At 41.4% G+C, this 21,716-nt stretch overlaps 1 protein-coding gene across 1 annotated transcript; it reads right to left on the reverse strand.

Annotated features, from left to right (window-relative positions):
- Positions 1-361: 361 nt before the first annotated feature.
- On the reverse strand, positions 362-21,615 carry LOC139545872 (protein shortage in chiasmata 1 ortholog-like). Its single transcript, XM_071354070.1, has 29 exons — positions 21,533-21,615; positions 16,604-16,682; positions 16,141-16,270; positions 15,828-15,918; positions 15,460-15,662; positions 15,039-15,216; positions 14,722-14,827; positions 13,712-13,853; positions 13,428-13,544; positions 13,011-13,140; positions 12,268-12,374; positions 11,801-12,064; positions 11,647-11,676; positions 10,960-11,487; positions 10,629-10,805; positions 9,952-10,128; positions 9,586-9,678; positions 9,277-9,458; positions 9,015-9,087; positions 8,647-8,716; positions 8,372-8,550; positions 7,982-8,087; positions 7,765-7,876; positions 7,332-7,447; positions 7,150-7,237; positions 6,924-7,055; positions 3,577-3,726; positions 2,503-3,322; positions 362-2,300 (listed from the first exon to the last, which is right to left on the reverse strand). Coding segments are annotated over exons 1-29 (4,668 nt in total). The 5' UTR covers positions 21,535-21,615; the 3' UTR covers positions 362-2,214.
- Positions 21,616-21,716: the final 101 nt, after the last annotated feature.

Here is a 21,716-nt window from a genome sequence, read left to right on the forward strand (position 1 = left end):
CAAGTTGTAACTGAGGTATTTGGGACCAGTATAGTCTTAGTCCCTTATTGTCGGTAAATACAGTGGCTATGCTTGTGAACGGAGCTTTTATTGCAGTCCTGATGTCCAGTCCACCTGCTGTTTCTCACTGCGGCACAGCTAAAAACACCAACCATGGAGACAGTGGACTGCTACGGAAAGGTCACAGGATGAAAGCATTAGACTAGACAGAAGATGTTTAGAAATGCACTAAGGGAACATTTGAATTGATGGAAATTACTGACATACATTCAATTGAGTTCATAAATATTAATCCGGTCTTGTTCATGGTCCTGATACAATGCTTAACATGTTCTGGCAAAAGCAAAGAAAGATAGAGGACAACATTTCAGATTGCTTTTATTTAAAAAGTATCTTTAACGTAATTTTTATATGAATTTGTAAAAGTCAAAATTACACAAATCTGTCTACACGCATCCTTCTTATAAAAAGATTCACAACATTTTTATTAAAAAAACAACTTACACAAAAATGTATGATTATTTTCCTAACAACAGTTGAACATTTAATAGTGTCCTATAAAACACTCAAGAACCTATGGTATATTACAGAGCCTTCAGAAAGTATTCATACCCCTTGACTTTTTAGAAATGTTATGTTACAGCCTGAATTTTAAATGGATTAAATTGAGATTTTGTGTCACTGGCCTACACACAATACACCATAATGTCAAAGTGGAATTAAACATTTAAAATGAAAAGCTGAAATGTCTTGAGTCAAGAAGTGTTCAACCCCTTTGTTGTGGCAAGCCTAAATAAGTTGTATGGACTCACTCTGTGTGCAATAATAGTGTTTAACATGATTTTTGAATGACTACCTCATCTCTGAACCCAACACATACAGATAAATTGGTTCTTCAGTCGAGTAGTGAATTTCAACCACAGATTCAACCACAAAGACCAGGGGGGTTTTCGCAAAGAAGGGCACCTATTGTTAAATGATTAAAAAAAGAAAAGAAAGCAAGACATTGAATATCCCTAGTCACTCCACCTAGTCACTACAAAGATACAGGCGTCTTTCCTAACACAGTTGCCGGAGTGGAAGGAAACAGCTCAGGGATTTCACCAAGGCCAAAAACAGTTACAGAGTTTAATGGCTATGACAGAAGAAAACTAAGGATGGTTCAACAACATTGTAGTTACTACACAATACTAACCTAATTGACAGAGTGAAAAGAAGGAGGTCTGTACAGAATACAAATATTCAAAAATATGCAACCTGTAGGCAACAAGTGATTAAAGTAATACTGCAAAAAAATGTGGCAAAGCAATTCACTTTTTGTCCTAAATACAAAGTCTTATGTTTGGGGAAAATCCAATACAACACATTACTGAATAGCACTCTCAATATTTCCAAGCATAGTGGTGGCTGCATCATGTTATGTGTATGCTTGTAATGGTTAAGGACTGGGGGGTTTTTCAGAATAAAAAAGAAACGGAATAGAGCAAAGCACAGGCAAAATCCTAGAGGAAAACCTGGTTCAGTCTGCTTTCCACCAGACACTGAGAGATTAATTCACCTTTCAGCAGCACAATAACCTAAAACACAAGGTCAAATATAAACTGGAGTTGCTTACCAAGAAGAAACTGAATGTTCTTGAGTGGCCAAGTTATACTTCTGATTTAAATCTACGGCAAGACCTGAAAATGGTTGTCTAGCAATGACCAACAACCAATTTGACAGATCTGGAAGAATTTTGAAAAAAATTAAATGGGCAAATGTTGCACAATCCAGATGTGGAAAGCTCTTAGAGACTTACCCAGAAAGACTCAGCTGTAATCGCTGCCAAAGGTGCTTCTACAAAGTATTGACTCAGGGGTGTGAATACTTATGTAAATAAGATATTTCTGTATTTCATTTTCAATACATTTCCCAAGATTTCTAAAAATATGTTTTCATTTTGTTATTATGGGGTATTGTGTGTAGATGGGTGACAAAACAAAATAAAAGTAATCCATTTTGAATGCAGGCTGTAACACAACAAAATGTGGAATAAGTCAAGGGGTATGAATACTTTCTGGAAGGCACTGTACCTGTATTTCTTACATACTGAATATCACTAGTTGTAGACAGGGCAAGGGACTGACAGGATTCTATCCTTGTATGTTTTAAGAGTTTTCTGGTCATTTTTCAGGTCAATCTTACTATTTTGCCACTTCATAAATATGAGACATTTTAGAAAAACCTTAGTCTTGTCTGTCCATCACTTCGGCCTGGCACCTTCTCATAACTGAGCTTTCCCCTCTTCAATGGCGTTAAAACTGGGGGGAAATAAGAATAGTAAAATACATGAACAGGACAAAATAATCTCGTAATTGCTCACATTTACATAAATAATTATGTTCTTTTCACACTTCAGGCTATATTGGAACTTTTCCAAACGACTAAAGGAGTTCTCTGAAAACCTATTTAAATGTAAACTTGATTTCTCAGCACTCTAAACATGTTACTCTCAGTCTTCACCTGTGCCAGCCATCTCTGGGCCTTCTGCTCTCCTCTTCCTCTCCATCCCCGTTCTGTAACTGGTCCCATAGTCAGGTGACACACTCATGTCTCCCCTCCCCTGGGCAGTGCTGTAGGGGCTGCCACTGCTACTGCCCCCCCATGACAGAGATCCTCTAGGCGAGGCCAAGCTGGGGTAGTGGCTGACATTAGGGTAGTGCAGCCGGTCACTGTACCCTACTGTAGAGAACGAGTACATCTGGTTGTCGGAGTACGCTGGTCTCTGTGTGTTGGTGCTGTAGCTGAATGAGGATGAGAGGCCCGTCGGAAATTGATTTTCTGGCGCGTAGTCTCTGGGGGAGCCACAGGACTCCTGGTGTAGGGGTGCGCTGCCCGTCCACTCCTCTCCTCTTCTATTCCAGCCTACAAACTTCAGCTCATCGCTCTCCTCAACCTCCCATGGGTTGTGGCTCCAGGTGTGCTGAAAAGGGGCCTGCTGGGAGCCGAAGGAGGGACTCAAGTCCACCTGGAAGTCACCGCCTTCCTTGGTCATGACAGAGCTTTCTTCATAGAAGCTCCCCGCTACACTCTCAGCACTGGGGGAGCCAGCGAGGAAGCAGTTGGAGTTGAATGGTTCTGGGTCGCGGTGTGTGTGACGGTTGCAGTCGGCGTGTGGGTCGCGGCTTGTATTAGGGTCGGGGTGTGTGTATTTATTGTCTCTGCTTGTGGCCCAAGGCTCAGTGGGGCTATTGTGGTCTTTCTGATGAGTGAAGTCAGTGTGAGACTCTGTGGAGGAGGCAGCCGCAGTCAGCTTGTACAGAGACGTGGTGTCACTGAAGAGCTGAAATAAGAAGGTAATTATTTCAAGTTTGTATTATCCATATAGCACCATCACAGAGTTTGGCTGATAAAACATAACCGAAGACAAAGTTCGTAACGATGACGATGCATATGTTCCATAGCATATGGAAAACGCATACATCTACATGGTAATATGCAAAAAAGTAAGATACAACCCCATATTTACTTCCCAATGAAGGCAAGGTGTATGACAAGACTAGGAAACTCATGAGAGGAGATGGCTGGCCAGGTCACCTTGATGACTTTGTGAGGGACCTCAGGGAGCAGCTCCTGCAGCTGGGAGAGGGAGGCCCCCAGGAGCCAGTGGAGAGAGGGGCCCCTACTCAACATCAGCTGGGCCACCAAAGGGTTCACACAGGGGAAACCTAAGAGGCACCTCTCCTCCTGGGGGGAAGACATAAGGGAAGAGCAGCCGGTGAGACCAAATAAACAAACACATACATACACGCAGAAAGACACACACGGTACCAGTCAAAAGTTTGGACACACCTACTCATTCAAGGGTTTTCTTTATTTTTACTATTTTCTACCTTGTCACAACACAACTGATTGGCTCAAAAGCATTAAAAATGAAAGAAATTCCACAAAGGCACACCTGTTAATTGAAACGCATTCCAGGTGACTACCTCATGTAGCTGGTTGAGAGAATGCCAAGAGTGTGCAAAGCTGTCATCAAGGCAAAGGGTGGCTATTTGAAGAATCTCAAATATAAAATATATTTTGATTTGTTTAACACTTTTTTGGTTACTACATGATTCCATATGTGTTATTTCATACTGTTTATGTCCTCACTATTATTATACAATGTAGAAACTAGTAAAAATAAAGAAAAACCCTTGAATTAGTAGGTGTGTCCAAACTTTTGGCTGGTACTGTACATCCAAATACACAAGAGCAAATACACATACAAACACATTCGCACACACGCACACACAGACCGCCCACTGGGACAACTAATTCCCTCTGTGTAAACTCTATGCTTCCGTCATTAATTAACTAAATGATGACATCGGCACTATTACAGCACTCTGAAATTAGCTACATTAATTTGGTATTTCATTAGGATCCCCATTAGCTGTTACAAAAGCAGCATCTACTCTTCCTGGGGTCCACACAAAATATGACATAATACCGAATATTAATAGACAAGAACAGCTCAAGGACAGAACTACATACATTTAAAAATGCCACATGTAACCTACATATCAATACATACACACAAACTATCTAGGTCAAATAGGGGAGAGGTGTTGTGCCGTGTGGTGTTGCTTTATCTGTTTTTGCAATGGCTCTATATAATACTGTACGCTTTGTTGAATTTGTTCTGGATTTAGGGACTGTGAAAAGACCCCTGGTGGCATGTCTGGTGGAGTAAGTGTATGTGTCAGAGATGAGTTTAAGTTGACTATGCAAACAATTTGGAATTTTCAACACAATGTCTCTCATAAAAAATAAGAAGTGATGCAGTCAGTCTCTACTCAACTCTTAGCCAAGAGAGACTGGCATGAATAGTATTTATATTAGCCCTCTGATTACAATGAAGAGCAAGACGTGCCGCTCTGTTCTGGGCCAGCTGCAGCTTAACTAGGTCTTCCTTGCAGCACTCAACCACACAACTGGCCAATATTCAAGATAAGACAAAACTGGAGCCTGCAGGACTTGCTTTTTGGAGTGCAAGTGTTATAAAAGCAGAGCTTCTCTTTTTTACAGACAGACCTCTCCCCATTTTCACAATTGAATCTATATGTTGAATCTATATGTTTTGACCATGACAGTTTACAATCTAAGGTAACACAAAGTCATTTAGTCTCCTCAACTTGTTCTGGGTCGCACCCTTCATTACCAGATTCAGCTGAGGACTAGAACTTAGGGAATGATTTGTACCAAATACAATGCTCTTAGTTTTAGAGATGTTCAGGACAAGTTTACTACTGGCCACCCATTCCAAAACAGACTGCAACTCTGTTAAGGGTTTCAGTGACTTCATTAGCTGTGCGTATATGGTTGAATCATCAGCATACATGGACACACATGCTTTGTTTAATGCCAGTGGCAGGTCATTGGTAAAAATAGAAAAAAGTAGAGGGCCTAGAGAGCTGACTGCTGTAGACCACACTTTACATGTTTGACATTATAGAAGCTTCCATTAAAGAAAACCCTATGAGTTCTATTAGATAGATAGCTCTGTATCCACGATATGGCAGAGGTTGAAAAGCCATAGCACATACCTTTTCTCAACAACAGTTAATGGTCAATAATATCAATGGCTGTAATGAAATCTAACAGTACAGGTCCCACAATCTTCTTATCAATTTCTTTCAACCAATCATCAGACATTTGTGTCAGTACAGTACATGTTGAGTGTCCTTCTCTATAAGCATGCTGACAGTCTATTAATTTGTTTACAGAGAAATAGCATTGTATTTGGTCAAACACAATTTTTTCCAACAGTTTGCTAAGAGCTGGCAGCAAGCTGATAGGTCTGCTGTTAGAACTAGTAAAGGCCGCTTTACCACTCTTGGGTAGCGGAATGACTTTGGCTTCCCTCCAGGCTGAGGACAAAGACTTTCCTCTAGGCTCAGATTAAAGATATGACGGATAGGAGTGGCTAAAGAGTCAGCTACCATCCTCAGTAGCTTTCCATCTAAGTTGCCAATGCCAGGAGGTTTGTCATTATTGATTGATTGATAAAAAAGAATCCACCAAAATTCTAACTTGCAATGCTTTTCTTTCATTATTTGTATTTTTATGCATGAGTATGATGGCTCACTGTTTGTTGTTGGCATTTCCTGCCTAAGTTTGCCCACTTTGCCAATGAAGTAATCATTAAAATAATTGGCAACATCAAATGGTTTTGTGATGAATAAGCCATCTGATTAGATGAAAGATGGAGTTGAATTTGTCTTTCTGCCCATACTTTAATTTCAAGTTTTTTATACAATTAATCTTGGCTTCATAATACAGTTTCTTCTTCTTTTGTTGAGTTTAGTCACATCATTTCTCAATTTGCAGTAAGTCAGCCAGTCAGATGTGCAGTCAGATGTATTAGCCACTCCTTTTGCCCCATCTCTTTCAACCATACAGTTTTTCAATATCCTCATAAATCCATGGAGCCCTCACAGTTCTAACATTCAAGGTGCATGTTTATCAATAATTGAGAGAAGCAATTTCATAAATTCATCAAGTGCAGTGTCTGGATGCACCTTATTAATAACATCAGACCAACAACAATTTTTTAACATCATCCACATAAGAGTCACAGCTAAATCTTTTGTATGATCTCTTATACACTATTTTAGGCCCCGCTTTCGGAACTTTGTCATTCCTGGATATAGCCACTATATTGTGATCACTGCATCCAATGGGTACGGATACAGCTTTAGAACAAAGTTCTACAGTATTAGGAAAAATGGAATCAATACATGTGGATAATCTTGTTCCTGTTGTGTTTGTAAACACCCCAGTAGGTTGATTAATAACCTGAACCAAATGATAATAATAGCAGTGGAAAGGATGAAAATACCACATGCTACTGAGAGATAAAAAGGCAGTTTGGTTAGACTACAGTAGTTACTAATCACCTCTGAGGAAATCACAGAAAGCCATTCTCTGTCCAGGTAGCTGAGAGGATCTCTGTCACTGGACAGCAGTGTATGGAAGGCTATCTGGCAGATCCATTTGGCAATGTCCACCACTTCTGATACAATCAGCACCTGGTATTGAGAGAAAAAAAAGAAAGAAAAGATTCATAGAAATGTTGTATCAGACTTGCATGGTTGATTTTGATGAGAGCTGAATGTATTTTACCTTGACATCCAGGTCCTCAGTCTTGAGGCCAAACAGCACCAGAGAGGAGTAAACCAACACCAGGTTGTTGAAGCCCTCGCTGGTCAACCTACACCCACAGAGACGACCACAAAAACAATTGAAAAATGTAATCTGTGGGAAATGTGTGCGCGTTGGTGTGCGCGTTGGTGTTGAGTACTAACCCAGAGTCCTGCTGGCAGTGAAGGATGAGCCAGCAGCAGCTGTACTGCAGAGACAGAGCAGTCAGTCGAATCACTAGACTCTCACAGGCCCGCTCCTGACACAGCTCCTCCTGCTCCTGGTGATGGGGGAGACCAGAGCAAAGAACACATATGCACAGTTTGAGAATGTCTTAACCTACAGTTCTTCTAGGTATGAGACAGAAACAGATAGAAAAGTATTATCAACTGGGGAAATGTGTTATTCAACAATGTAATAATAGGATAGGGAGGGGAGTGTATGAAGGGAAAAGGCCATGGGCATACAGTACATTTTGGTGGAGAGACATTCTTCTGAAGAACATTTATTGGGACACAACTAAACAATGGATAAGATCCTTCTAAAGACAGACAGAGCAAGGCCCTCTCCTCACTGGGACTGGCCAGGAGGACCTACTTGAATGATGACTGCCGTGCTTTCGTCTACTGTAATCACAGCATAGTGGTGAGTCCCTCCAAGCATCTGTAAGGACTGAGAGTGGCTCCTCTCCAATACAGTCATATTACACCTGCAACAAAGAGACACACCCTCAAACCTACTCCAAAAAATAAGGCCAATAAAGTCAACAGATTTCAGAAGTGACTTCAAATGATTCAGTGGAAAGAAGACCCACGTTGACTCCAGTATCTGAAGCAACAGAGGACAGCTGAGCAGACCCTCGGTCACAAACAACACGAAGGGGACACTCTGCTCCAGGGACCAAGACTCAGGGTCACTCACTGGTGGATTAATACAAACACAGACACGCAAGCACACACAAATGGTAATTGGTGAAAGGAGAATTGATTATCATAGTGCCTCTACATCTGCATTGCTTGCTCTCTTGGGTTTAAGGCTCGGTTTCTGTATAAGCACTTTGTGACAAGTGCTGTTGTAAAAAGGGCTCTATAAATACATTCGATTATCATAATTGATCGATCATTTCAGAATTTCATGAGAAATGGCCAAGAAGCAATTAACACCATTTTAAAGAATCATCTTCCTGCCGAGTTCAATTACAAACCAGAGGAATTAGGTATCCTGGTCTGGAAGGTGATGTGTGTGATGTTCCTCTCTGTGCAGATGGCAGCCCAGGGCGAGTGTTCTGTGTTGCTGTACTCCACCACCAGGGAGAAACAGTCCCAGGGGAAGTCTGCTCCCATGTGCTGACTACACACCACCACACAGCAGCTACGCTGCAGGCTGGGAGAAGGGAGAAGGCATGACAGTATCATTTCTCAATAGGAGTTCCAATAAACAAAAGAAGTATGTATAAATAGAGTTTTGGAAGATAATCACCTATCTAGAATTTTCGAACCCTCCAGCTTACTTCGACTCTCCTCAGGATACACTGCAGCTACAGCCTCACCTGGGACACACACACACACACACACACACACACACACACACACACACACACACACACACACACACACACACACACACACACACACACACACACACACACACACACACACACACACACACACACACACGGTGGGGCTGATTACTAAAGTAATCTTGCATAAGACTATTAAATAAAAACCGTGAGCAAGTGTAAGATAAATGCACCGCAACAGGCCATGTCTGCTTGAATTGGCATTACTGAGTAATACAAACTAGACAATATTAGGTCAAGTCTGAGAGAAGCGAGAAAGTTTCCTTACCTGTGACTAGGCTCAGGGCTTTAATGAGCATAGCTCTGGCACAGTCCAAGTCCATTGTTATTATCACCAGAACCTACAATATAAAACGTATTTACCTCTGAAATACTACGGTCATCAATTGTGATGACTTTCACAACGTAGTCGGGTTTGTGGTGAAGTTCACATACTGTAGATCCTATCGTGCCTTTTAGCTGTCATGTTGAATGAATTGCAATGTTTACTTTTCATATCCATATGCATTTTGATAGGAAAGAAAACTCACATTGGAGTTTTGGACCCCATTGCTCTTGCTCTGCACCCATGTGGTAAGCTGTTCCTGCAGTTCCAGTATCTTTGGGTTGGGCTCTTGATTTTTCTGACTGAGATACAGAACAATCTCCAGCTTTCTCACCAGCTTGTCCAGACTCTGCCCCGCACAGGCCTCTGTGGCCTTGGATAGGTACTCTGTTACAGGACCAAAAAGAGGGGAATTCCATATGTATAGAGGACAAAACCGTGGTTTGCGATCAATTAAAAGCATTGTTGAATAGCAGTGTGCTGGAGTTGACATTTTCAACTCCTGTATACTGACCCACTGCAGTGCTAAGGTCACACTTGAAGAGCAGGTCCTTCACTGTCACAAGGACATGTATCAGTGCCACATAGTTAAACAAAGCCTCTGGGTCTGCAACACAACATCAAACAACTTCTTCAATGTCAGGCCATAAAATGAGATGTTCAGATTCAATTACTAGGCTGCAGTATATTATTACCTTAATTTGTATTACTTTAATCCTTTCAATCGTGGCTTAAACACAGTTTATCAGATCAGAAATCTACTAAACAAATGGAAAGTCAAGGAAGAACACGCCAGAATAAGCCAACACATATATACACCAGTGTCCAAGCATGATGGGTGCCTGACTGGTTGTGTTTGGTAAATGTGTGTGTGTCTCACCCTGGCCCTGTCGAATGCTGAGCTCCTTCTCCTGCTGTTTCAGTAGGAAACGTGTATGGTCCGGGTACAGGGTGCTGAAGTCTCCACAGGCTGTGTTAGTCAGCCCCAGCTCCCTGGCTCTGGACAGGCAGGGCAGAGCAAATGCCTGCAGCTCTCTGTACGCCCAGAACTGACTCTCTGCAGCACAGAGGGAGGGGAGGCGGCTGTAACTGTGCTCAGAATTGAACGTGTATCATGGTTAGCAGCTTGATGTTTATTGGGATGAATCTTGTCCTGGAGGCAGAGCTGAGTGATATCCTCTAGATTGGCCAGCTGCAAAGTCCAAATTGACTATATATCGTAATAATTCATGAAATGGTCTTAATTTAAGGTTAGGGTTAGGCGTAAGGTTAGCAGTGTGGTTAAGGTTAGGTTTAAAAAAATATTTTAGGACATTGTGGCTGTGCCAGCTAGTGACTACCCTGCAAAGCTGCCTCCAGTACATGAGTCATCACAATGATTGCCAACCTGCTCAAGGTTAGGGGACGATGGAATCAGTTTTCACAGAATCGTCTGCATTTGGTTATCAATATACTGTAGCTATATACATGTTTAGTAACAGTATTTAGCTGTTAATATAGGTGAACATATTTAGTAGGATTATTTAGTTCAATGTGTACCACAGTATCACACTGTACCTGTGGCTTGGATTTGTATGACTTTGCTGTTATGTCTGTCCTCAGGGACAGGCTGAATTATTTCCTCAGGGGCTCTGATGTCATTTCCTGTGACTGCATAGGCAACAGGCTTTACATCGAAGCCAGACCTCATTTCTGTCGTAGGTGGCTGTGGTGTCTGCTGCTCCACCTGTGCCACTGAAAATCACTCACTTACTTATTAAATAAGTTAAATGCTTAGAGGGCCTAAAATAATCTCACAAACCCATGTTGCTGTGAATACTGCTTGTCATGGTGAATTGCCATGAACATGGACAGTAAAATATCATATCGTATCTACTTCATACTTTACCTGAGGTGCTTGTATGGTTCTGAGGCGACACCGAGACGTAGGTTCTCTGTTGGGCCCTTAACATCATGAAAGTGGACAGAGGGTCTAAGTCCTTCTGAGGTTTAGCCACTGGGAGACTCATGTGACGGTCTCTCACACCGGGTTTGGATACATTAGCTCTCTGGTCAGGTAAACCCTCCTTCTTCTGAGGTCTAACGACATGGTTGAACTTCTCCAGGTAAGTAGTGGTGGTAGCCTGTGCTGCTGAGATGGCCATACTCCCAGCTCTCTCTTTCTCACGAGACGTTGAAACAGCCTGCGTTGAAAAGACCACAGTCCCAGATCTCTCTTTCTCTTGGGAAGAAGTAGATGCTTGGGCTGTGAGGGCCACATTCCCGGTTCTCTCTCTCTCCTGGGAAGTGGCAACAGCTGGTGCTGAAATGACTGTGTTCCCAGCTCTCTCTCTCACCTGATGATATGGCACAACCATGGGCGTTGCATTCTTCAGGATAGACCTGCCTTTGATCTCACTTGGTGGGCCTGACAACTCTAGGGACAGAGAGGAGCGAGATCCAGAATTTTGCTGCAGCCATATTATACACCTTTTCAATGTTTTTTTGAGGCACTGCGGAAGATAGCGGCAGGAAGGTGCTTATTATATTATATGGTAATAAACTGATTCATATATCGGCCTGATATTAAACTTACCAGAGTCATCTACAGATTCACTCAATATATCTGTAAAACAAGATAACACAACATCCTCAATAAGTTTCACGCTTTGAAAGAATTTACAGTTACCTAGACAGGTAGCTAGCAATACAGCAGTGGGACAATAGTTTTATAGATCAGTCAAACTTACTGTCCATCTGGCAGGGTGATAGTAGTGTGAAGTCCTCTATCATACTGCTCAATGTCTCCATAAGGTGGGGTTGGTCTGAGATCATCATACTCTCAGTGTAGTCAGAGGAACCATTCCCATACATCCCTGTCAGTCCTGGTGAGTTTGTTCCCAGACATGATAGTTCCATTCCTTCATCGAGTCTCACAGAGTTGTCCCGACCAATCCCTAATAAGACTTCGGTCAAAGGCTGGAGCTGCACAACGGATTCTGACTTCTGAGGCTCTGTTAGCATTTAGCAAAGAGAAGAAAATGTATTCTTAGTAATGCACTGCTGCTAACAACGCAATGTGCAAAATGCAGCATGAATGCAGGCAAAGGAAGTGTGACAGAGGGAACTTAGGTAACTCTGAACTGGTAACAGTGCATATTGTAAGTTGTGATAAGTCTTGTTATGTCACACACCTCATTCAACTACAGTACTATGCTCTTACCTGCCAAAAGAAAGCCCAATACCAAGTCAAGGTGCTTCTCTGCCCTCCAAAGTGCCTCTTCCATCTCCTCCTGATCTTTCTCAGACACAAAATAACTACAAGACAATCACCGGCCCCATGAGACCCTGCATCACTTAGTGACACGCTGCATCACTTAGTGGCACGCTGCATCACTTAGTGGCACGCTGCATCACTTAGTGGCACGCTGCATCACTTAGTGGCACGCTGCATCACTTAGTGGCACGCTGCATCACTTAGTGGCACGCTGCATCACTTAGTGACACGCTGCATCACTTAGTGGCACGCTGCATCACTTAGTGGCACGCTGCATCACTTAGTGGCACGCTGCATCACTTAGTGGCACGCTGCATCACTTAGTGGCACGCTGCATCACTTAGTGGCACGCTGCATCACTTAGTGGCACGCTGCATCACTTAGTGGCACGCTGCATCACTTAGTGGCACGCTGCATCACTTAGTGGCACGCTGCATCACTTAGTGGCACGCTTACAGAGCCATATATAGAGATATGATGTACTGTGTATAGGGTGCAGCACACTTAGTGATGGAATCCCAGAACAAACAACATTGCAGGTTGCTATATCCTGTATCCTGATATAAGCAGCCACATCTGCAGTGGTAGAACACGCCAAGGAATGTACCCCAGCTATGAAAAATACATGGTATTATCTTTATAGTCTTACCCTCAAACTGGTGATAGGTCAAGAGGTGACTTACTATCTGTAGAGTGGAGAGATCTGCTCAGCTGGGAGTTGCGAGGAGGCCAGACAGAGCTGGGTCAGGTTAGGCTTGGGAGAGGAGGTGAGGGGTAGGTCCATCTCCATCTGAGTAGGCAACACCAAGTGATCTGATAGGAGGGGGGTGGAAATTCTAATAATTCACACATTGATTTGGTTATACCATATGTCGATAATACATTGTACAGTGTATGTAGCCATTCTGTTGATTTATTGACTATTGACACAATGAGAATATACAGTAAAGTGAGATCTACAGTAAAGTAAGATCTATAGTAAAGTGAGATCTACAGTAAAGTGAGATCTACAGTAAAGTAAGATCTACAGTAAAGTAAGATCTACAGTAAAGTGAGATCTACAGTAAAGTGAGATCTACAGTAAAGCGATAGTTTGGTACCTGATGACTTGAGATCCAGCAGGATTTCATTAATCTCACAATGAGAGTCATTGACTGGCAGCCTTGGCACTTCAAACTGGGATATGTCCACTGACTCCAGTGCATCTGAGGGAGTTGCTGAAAGAAAGAACATAAAACAGGTTGTTATTGGTAAGGAATATTTCTTCTCAATGATTTAACTGGCTAAAGGTTAAATAAACAGATGACACAGGACTTTGCGATTAGCTTCAATCACTGTCATTCCACACGGTAAATGCTGTTCCTAGATATAGTTACCCCCCCACCTTTAGTGAGCATATCCAGGCAAGAGGTTCGCTCCTCTATCAATTCGGGTAGAACATTCAATAGTTTAGGAATATTTGAAAAAGGGAGGCAATCTTCTCTCTTGGGTGTGCAGGTGTCCATTTCAACAGGTAACATCAGAGACTATAAGAAAGGAAAAAAAAAAAATAATTTATACAATCTGGTAACTATTTGCTAAACAGATTTGTTATATAATCTTCCTCCTCAGTGTCCTGTATAATCATCTCTTCATTCTCTATGATTGTATTTGTACTAAGGTTTTTTGGGGACAAACCTTGAGCCTTTCTTTATTAGATCAACTGGTGCTGGGGTTCAGCTTGACGGTAAGGATGCATTACTTTGATTTCATCATCAGGATTTGGATCAGAACAAAGTATACATAATGAATCTCTTTTATGTATTGTAAATATTTTATACATAAATGCAAGTGCTAAAGAAAAGTCAAGAAAATTACTTTAAAATGCTGCATGAATACATTTTAAAAATGGTAATGCAAAGCGAACCCTAAATGCATGTGAAGCCTTATATATTTTTGTTTAAAGATGCACTACGCAGAAATCGCTCCACCATTTCCTGGTTGCTAAAATTCTAATAGTTCGCTTAATTTCAGTTCATGTGACAAAACGAGCAGTCATAGTGTAGAGTATCATTGTACCATCTAAACCATTGCGAAACATATTTTACTTTCAGCTTTGTACACCAGCTTCAAACAGCTGAAACTACAATATTTATGGTTATGGAAAAGACAAAAAAAATGAAACTTAAGAACGGGAAGCATAAAAATAGCGCACAAAGAACAGATCTACCGCTTCTTTAGACCTATAACTCACATTTCTATGTGAATTTAGTCAGGTCGCCAGAAAAGCTTTAAATGTGTATACCCTGTGTATAAAGATTGTCTTTATTTTGCATACTGTGTTGCAAAGTATGACTATATTTTGTTTTTTGTTGTTAATAAAACATTAAAATAATAATAATACAAATAAATGACCTCTTCATTCAACAACGACTCTTTGCTAAAGTCCTCGTCGGTGTTTGAACAGGTTTCGGAGCGTTCCGTCTCTGCATCAAGGGGTACCTCATAGGCCACACAGTGCCTGAAAGCCCAATTGACATTAAATAGTTTACAAAACAAAAACGGATCATTAAGTGATACTACACAACAAAGACAACTGTATATTACCACCATGAATGAAAATATCCTTAATGAATTGAAAATTGTCCATGGTTTTCTATAAGGATGATTCATTAATTTAATTCCAATTCCCTTACTGAGTTCACTGAAATGACCCCAATACTGTTGCCTACCTGAATATAGCTTCCTCTGACAGGGTGCCTCCAGTGGAGCTGAGAAGAGGATCTGACACAGGCAGGTTCCTCAGTCTGGACAACTTGGCTTTCATGGAGGGCAGATGTTTCCTGAACTGTGGCAAGTGATCAGCAAACAGAACCTCCTCTGGCATGACAAGATCTGAGAGGAAAATACAGGTTTGGTTATATCAGTACATGTCCACATAGTTATTTTGCGACTTGTTTCTTTTAACTTACCTCTACTGACATAGACACAGCTTATAGCAGATACCTTAGGACAGGATATCTCTGGATATGTAATTCAAAATAATTCAAGGGATTTCCCTCTTCATCGTTATTCATCCAGTAACAGGAAAATAACATTGTCTGATACACAGTGTAGGAATATTTGCATTGAGGCATTATGTTATGAACTGACCGTCACGCTGATGTCTTGGGCTCATTTTCTCTCCTGTGCTCTTGCTAAAGGATTCATTACAGACAAAGTGTCCCTTGTCCTTCCTAGCCTCTCTCAGGAGCCACGCTGCTTCATCTCTATCTAAATCAAGCTGCGAGTTAGGGTTGGAGCTCGGTATCACCTCCAGAAGATCCACTCTCACCTGGGTCAGACTAACACTCAGCCTGAAAAATTACATAATGATGAGAAAACCCTGTCAAATGTAGCGCATACAATCCTTCAGTAACTTCTCAGGTGTAAACTGAACTTTAAGCATTTGGATTGTCTTTAAACACACATACTGTAGGTGTACAGTAGCCTATATACATGTTTTCAAATGAAGTGTTTACTTCTCAAGAGAGCATGTTGGTTGTCCTTTAATGCCCAAGTCATCTAGTACAGATCCACTGACAAACAGTTTGCAGTTGGAAATCACATTCCCTGTCAAAACAAGGAATAGGAAAAACTTGTCTATGAGTTCTTATCTAACCACTGCTGATGCAATAATGTAAATGTTTAGACTAATTCCTATAGATAATCATAATCATACAAATCTATGTTGGCCCATATATAATTGAAGCATTTACATTGAAAAACCTTGGAATAGGGCCAACTGCTGGGTAGTCGGGTAGATAACTCATTAAAAAGAGTAACTCAACATACCTCTGCTCCATGGTTTCCTGTAGGTGACCTCAGGGGGGTTACCAGTGTGGGGGTAGAGGTCACTGCTACCCAGATGGTAGGGCATCGGCAGGGCCAGCCAGTTCATGGTCAATTTGAGACTAGTAGAAGCCTATAGATTGAGACAACGATGCAATCTAACATCAGACCAAGGTTCAAATAAAGCAATTTTATACGAGACGGCATAGTAAACTACTTATTTCAGCATGGCTGCAGTTATAGGTATGAGGCAAAGCCGAAAATAATACCTTGAATAAATCATTTCAAATACTTTAGCTGTACTCGATTGAGTTTGCCTGTTGCAATGGAAGCAATAAAAAAAAAAAAAGTTTGGTAACAATATACAACACTAACTTATGTTTACTAGAAATAATAAACAGGGGATAAATCATTGGCTAACACACAGGCTTCAGATAGAGGGGAAAGGCCTAAGTGGTCAACTCACCTCAGAAGAATAGTCGAGAGCTCTATATTTGACTGCTGAGAAAATAGGACTTGACTTGAAAGAGCACCCATCTTCAGACCTGGAGGGGGACAAACAAAAGTAGAGCAAGAATGGAGAGTCAAGATCTGAGTAGCACTTGTGCAGAATTGTTATAACTGTAATAGATTGATCATATTAGAGAAACAGACTTAAATTATGGATATTGGGCCCGTAACACTAACATACTGTATTTGCATGACTTACTAGCCTATAGTATTGTGTGACATGTGAGCCAGTGGCTGCATGAACATAAACACACAAACACAGGTATTTGGACTGTGTCAGATGCAACAGATTGTAAACCAAAAAAGAAAGAAAGAAAAACAACAACAATGTATCACTACTAAAGAGAAGAGCATTCCATCAGCCCAGGTTTGATTGAGTTTCAAATATTTTCAAATAATAAATGATTAATTTGAGCAAGATAGAGTATTTTGTATCATGGCTCCTCATCATATTTTGTCTAAAAACATTTGCATTTGTTTGACTTGTGAAATGCACTCCAACTTAGAGATTAAGATGAATGTACTTTTGACAGATATTTTATTTAAAAAGGTACACAATGAGTACATCCGTATGTTTTAAGAATGTACTTGGCTTCATGTCGTCAATATCCAATGAAAATGTCTGATGGCAATCCTTGAGAACTCAGTTAGATCACACAGTAGGAAGCAACGTGGGTGGTGTGCCGGCTGTAATGAGTTTTACACCTACAATATAATGTGATTTAAATCACATTTCAGAGACTGGAAATTCCTGACCACTATTTTGATTTTATGTCCACAGATACTCCCAGGTGTATTTTTCAGACGAGCCAGACTACAACCAAAGAGGAGATGAACACCACTGATAATTAACACCCTGCTGTCTCTAATCTCTCCTACAGCAACATAACCGGACTACTCTTCAATTAATATTACAGTGCATTCGGAGGGTATTCAGACACCTTGACTTTTTCAAAATGTGTTACGTTACAGCCTTATTCTAAAATTGATTCAACTGTTTCCCTCATCAATCTACACACAATACACCATAACGACAAAGCGAAAACATTTTTTTTTTATGTAGGCAAATTTATAAAAAATCAAAAACAGAAATATCTTATTTACATAAGTATTCAGATCCTTTGCTATGAGACTCGGAATTGAGCTCAGGTGCATCCTGTTTACATTAATCATCCTTGAGATGTTACTACAACTTGATTGGGGTCCACCTGTGGTAAATTAAATTGATTGGACATGATTTGCAAAGGCACACACCTGTCTATATAAGGTCCCACAGATGGCAGTGCATGTCAGAGCAAAAACCAAGCCGTGAGGTCGAAGGAAATGTCCGTAGACCCCCGAGACAGGATTGTGTCGAGGCACAAATCTGGGGCAGGGTACCAACAAATGTCTGCAGCAATGAAGGTCTCCAAGAACACAGTGGCACCACCAAGACTCTTCCTAGAGCTGGCCGCCCGGCCAAACTGAGCAATTGGGGTAGAAGGACCTTGGTCAGGGAGGTGACCAAGAACCTGATGGTCACTCTGACAGAGCTCCAGAGTTCCTCTGCGGAGATGAGAGAATCTTCCAGAAGGACAACCATCTCTGCAGCACTCCACCAATCAGGCCTTTATGGTAGAGTGGCCAGACTGAAGCCACTTCTCAGTAAAAGGCACATGACAGCCCACTTGGAGTTTGCCAAAAGGCACCTAAATACTCTCAGACCATTCAAAACAAGATGCTCTGGTCTGATGAAACCAAGCTTGAACTCTTTGGCCTGAATGCCAAGTCACGTCTGGAAGAAACCTGGCACCATCCCTACGGTGAAGCATGGTGGTGGCAGCATCATGCTGGGTGGGATGTTCTTCAGCGGCAGGGACTGGGAGACTAGTCAAGATCGAGGGAAAGATGAACGGAGCAAAGTACAGAGAGATCCTTGATGAAAACCTGATCCAGAGCACTCAGGACCTCAAACTGGGGCTTAGGTTCACCTTCCAACAGGACAACGACCCTAAGCACACAGCCAAGACAATGCTGGAGTGGCTTCGGGACAAGTCTCTGAATGTCCTTGAGTGGCCCAGCCAGAGCCCGGACATGAACCCAATCAAACATCTCTGGAGACCTGAAAATAGCTATGCAGCGACGCTCCCCATTCAACCTGACACATCTTGAGAGGATCTGCAGAAAATAATAGGAGAAACTCCACAAATACAGGTGTGCCAAGCTTGTAGTTTCATACCCAATAGGACTTGAGGCTGTAATCGCTGCCAAAGGTGTTAACAAAGTACTGAGTAAAGGGTCTGAATACTTATGTAAATGTAATATTTGTAATATGTTTACGTTTTTTTTTAAAGAATTTGCAAACATTTCTACAAACCTATTTTTACTTTGTCATTATGGGGAATTGTGTTTAGATTGATGAGGGGAAAAAACAAATGTAATCCATTTTAGAATAAGGCTGTAACGTAACAAAATGTGGAAAAAGTCAAAGGGTCTGAATACTTTCCGAATGCACTGTATACTGTTTGCCAAGTCTCCTACTTTGTAGTTGGCCTTCCTGTTAACGGTTGGGTGACGTGGCTGATTTTTACTGACTCTGGGTTGGCTGCAGAAATCCTCTTCCTCAAGTTGAGCATGACTGAGATCCTCCACTGCATAGATAACGTATACAACCGTAATGGAGGTTAACATCCCTGAGGCGGCTCTTGGAAAAGTGGCAGCCTTCATGTGGGATTTAATCTGGATTGGTTGTCCCCTGTTCCAGTGCTGTGTCTGTGCAGAGCGCTACCTGGTGGTGGTCCACACTGTGGTTTTCTTAAAGTTCAGACCCCTTAGATACAGGGTGTAATGTAGTGGTTTAGTTTGGTTTGTAGTTGTGGTTAATTATGTGGTCTTTGGAATCTTCTATCCTCATGTACCATATTATGGGATCTAGGTCTTGTTCCTGATTCCTTTTGGTGATGTTGTTTTGCTGTCTCTCAGTTCTCAGGGCTCTTAAACAGCCCGGGCCCGGGGAAGGAGAGAGGAAGGCAGGAAATAACATGAAGGTCTTTAGGATCATTTTGACTCTCATGACTTCCATATGTTGCGGTAAACTATGTCCCGTTACTAGTTGTTTTCATCCTGTTTGATCAATCAAATATAGCGGAATTGTTCCCGGTGTTTGCATCACCGTGGCTGTGTTCTTTGGGTTAGTGCAGCCCCTTCTCTACCTCCACAGGGCTGGGAAACTGCCCTGTATTAAATCATATCAAATTTTATTTGTCACATGCGCCGAATATAACAGGTGTAGGTAGACCTTACAGTGAAATGCTTACTTACAAGCCCTTAACCAACAATGCAGTTTTAGGGGTCCAAAATATGTACATTGAGGTGGACACTATAGCTCAAATGTAGCTATGTTAGCCTATATTCTTTGAGAATTAAATAACTAAACATATTCCCAGACTGTAGCTTTAAAATCCTGATATTAGGCTAAGCCAAGGGTTTTCAAAGTGGGGTCTGCAGGGGGTCCGCAGGCAGACCTCAAAAGGAAAATACATGAATAATGAATATTACTAACAGATGAAACAGCTTTTGGCCAAAGGATCTGTGAAATAAGTTTAAAGTGTGTAATACAATGTAATATTATGTTCTTAACCCTGGGCAACATGGGCCTGGGAGGCTCACAGGGATATTGGTAGGCACAGTACTCCACCACTTATACATTTCTTAACTCAAAACATGTATTTATTTTCACATCAATGCACTGTAATTTAAGGTTTAAAACGTTAAAGTTTTCTCTCTGCCTCATGGCTAAATGTGTAGAATTGCAGCATATTAGCGTTAAAGCGGCAACAACTCAAAATCTCTGCCCCATGGAAAAATATTTAGACTTGTAGAAAATTTGCTTGAAAACTGCAAAATTTCCTCTCCAGGCCGAGACGTGGTTCAACCAGCCATGGCCTGCAGATGTCATATTAAAACTCCTTGTAGACTATTTTTAATCGCACTCCAGTTGTGTTATGATTATGAGGGGGTCCCTGATGAATTTGCTATCACAAAATGGGATCCCTTGCCCCCCAAAAATTGAGAACCCCTGGACTAGGCTATAGGGGCGGCAGGGTAGCCTAGTGGTTAGAGTGCTGGGCTAGTAACTGAAAGGTTGCAAGTTCGAATCCCCGAGCTGACAAAGTGCAAATCTGTTGTTCTGCCCCTGAACAAGGAAGTTAACCCACTGTTCCTAGGCCGTCATTGATAATAAGAATTTGTTCTTAACTGACTTGCCTAGTTAAATAATGGTAAAATATATATTTTTAAATGTTCTTCTGGTAGCTAATAGTTTATTGTAGCTGTAGCTTGTGATTCATTTTAGTTAGTTAGTACACCCTGTTGAAGATACAACTCCTCTGATATAGGCCTTAGTAGGGAGCACTTGGCCGATACTGTACTGTATTTTGTACAATACATTACCCAGGGCCTAAATGAGCTTACTGTATGTTGCTTTTTGTTGCTAAAGAGATATTAACTATATTATAATGAGTAACGTTATAGTGTTATACAAAACCAATGTCTTCGTTGTAATAGAAATTATGCCTAATTTAGTTATCTTCTATTCTCATGAAGTACATTAAGCGAGGTATTACAAGGATTCTGTTAGCTAACACTTTTTAAATTGACATTCGTTCTCTAGTATGATGTTGGATAGCTAAAGCCAACCAGGCCACAGAGGCTAGCTAACGTTAGCTATCTTCACTGCCAAAATAAATCAAATGTGGGTTAGCTGAGCTAGCTATCAAGCTCTGGACATGGACTCAAGCTCTCTAAAAAAAACTATAAAAGGAAGTAAGTTAGTTGTATATGACCAACCATACATTTTTGTTCAATACTTATAGCTAGCTAGCTAGCTACGTTATATGACACTTACATGGCGGCGCCAATGACCTCCCTTCATCTAAAAACAAATGAAATAACAACCTCTTCTTTACTTCTGTGTTACCTCAACTTTCGATGCCCTCGTGACCTTCACTTGACAGATAATCATGACGTCACGAGTCGACCTTTCTCCCAGGATCTCGGTTTCCACTAGACAATACAGCCACAAAGTCAGA

The sequence above is a fragment of the Salvelinus alpinus genome, chromosome 19 (assembly GCF_045679555.1).
Source record: "Salvelinus alpinus chromosome 19, SLU_Salpinus.1, whole genome shotgun sequence".
NCBI lineage: Eukaryota > Metazoa > Chordata > Actinopteri > Salmoniformes > Salmonidae > Salvelinus > Salvelinus alpinus.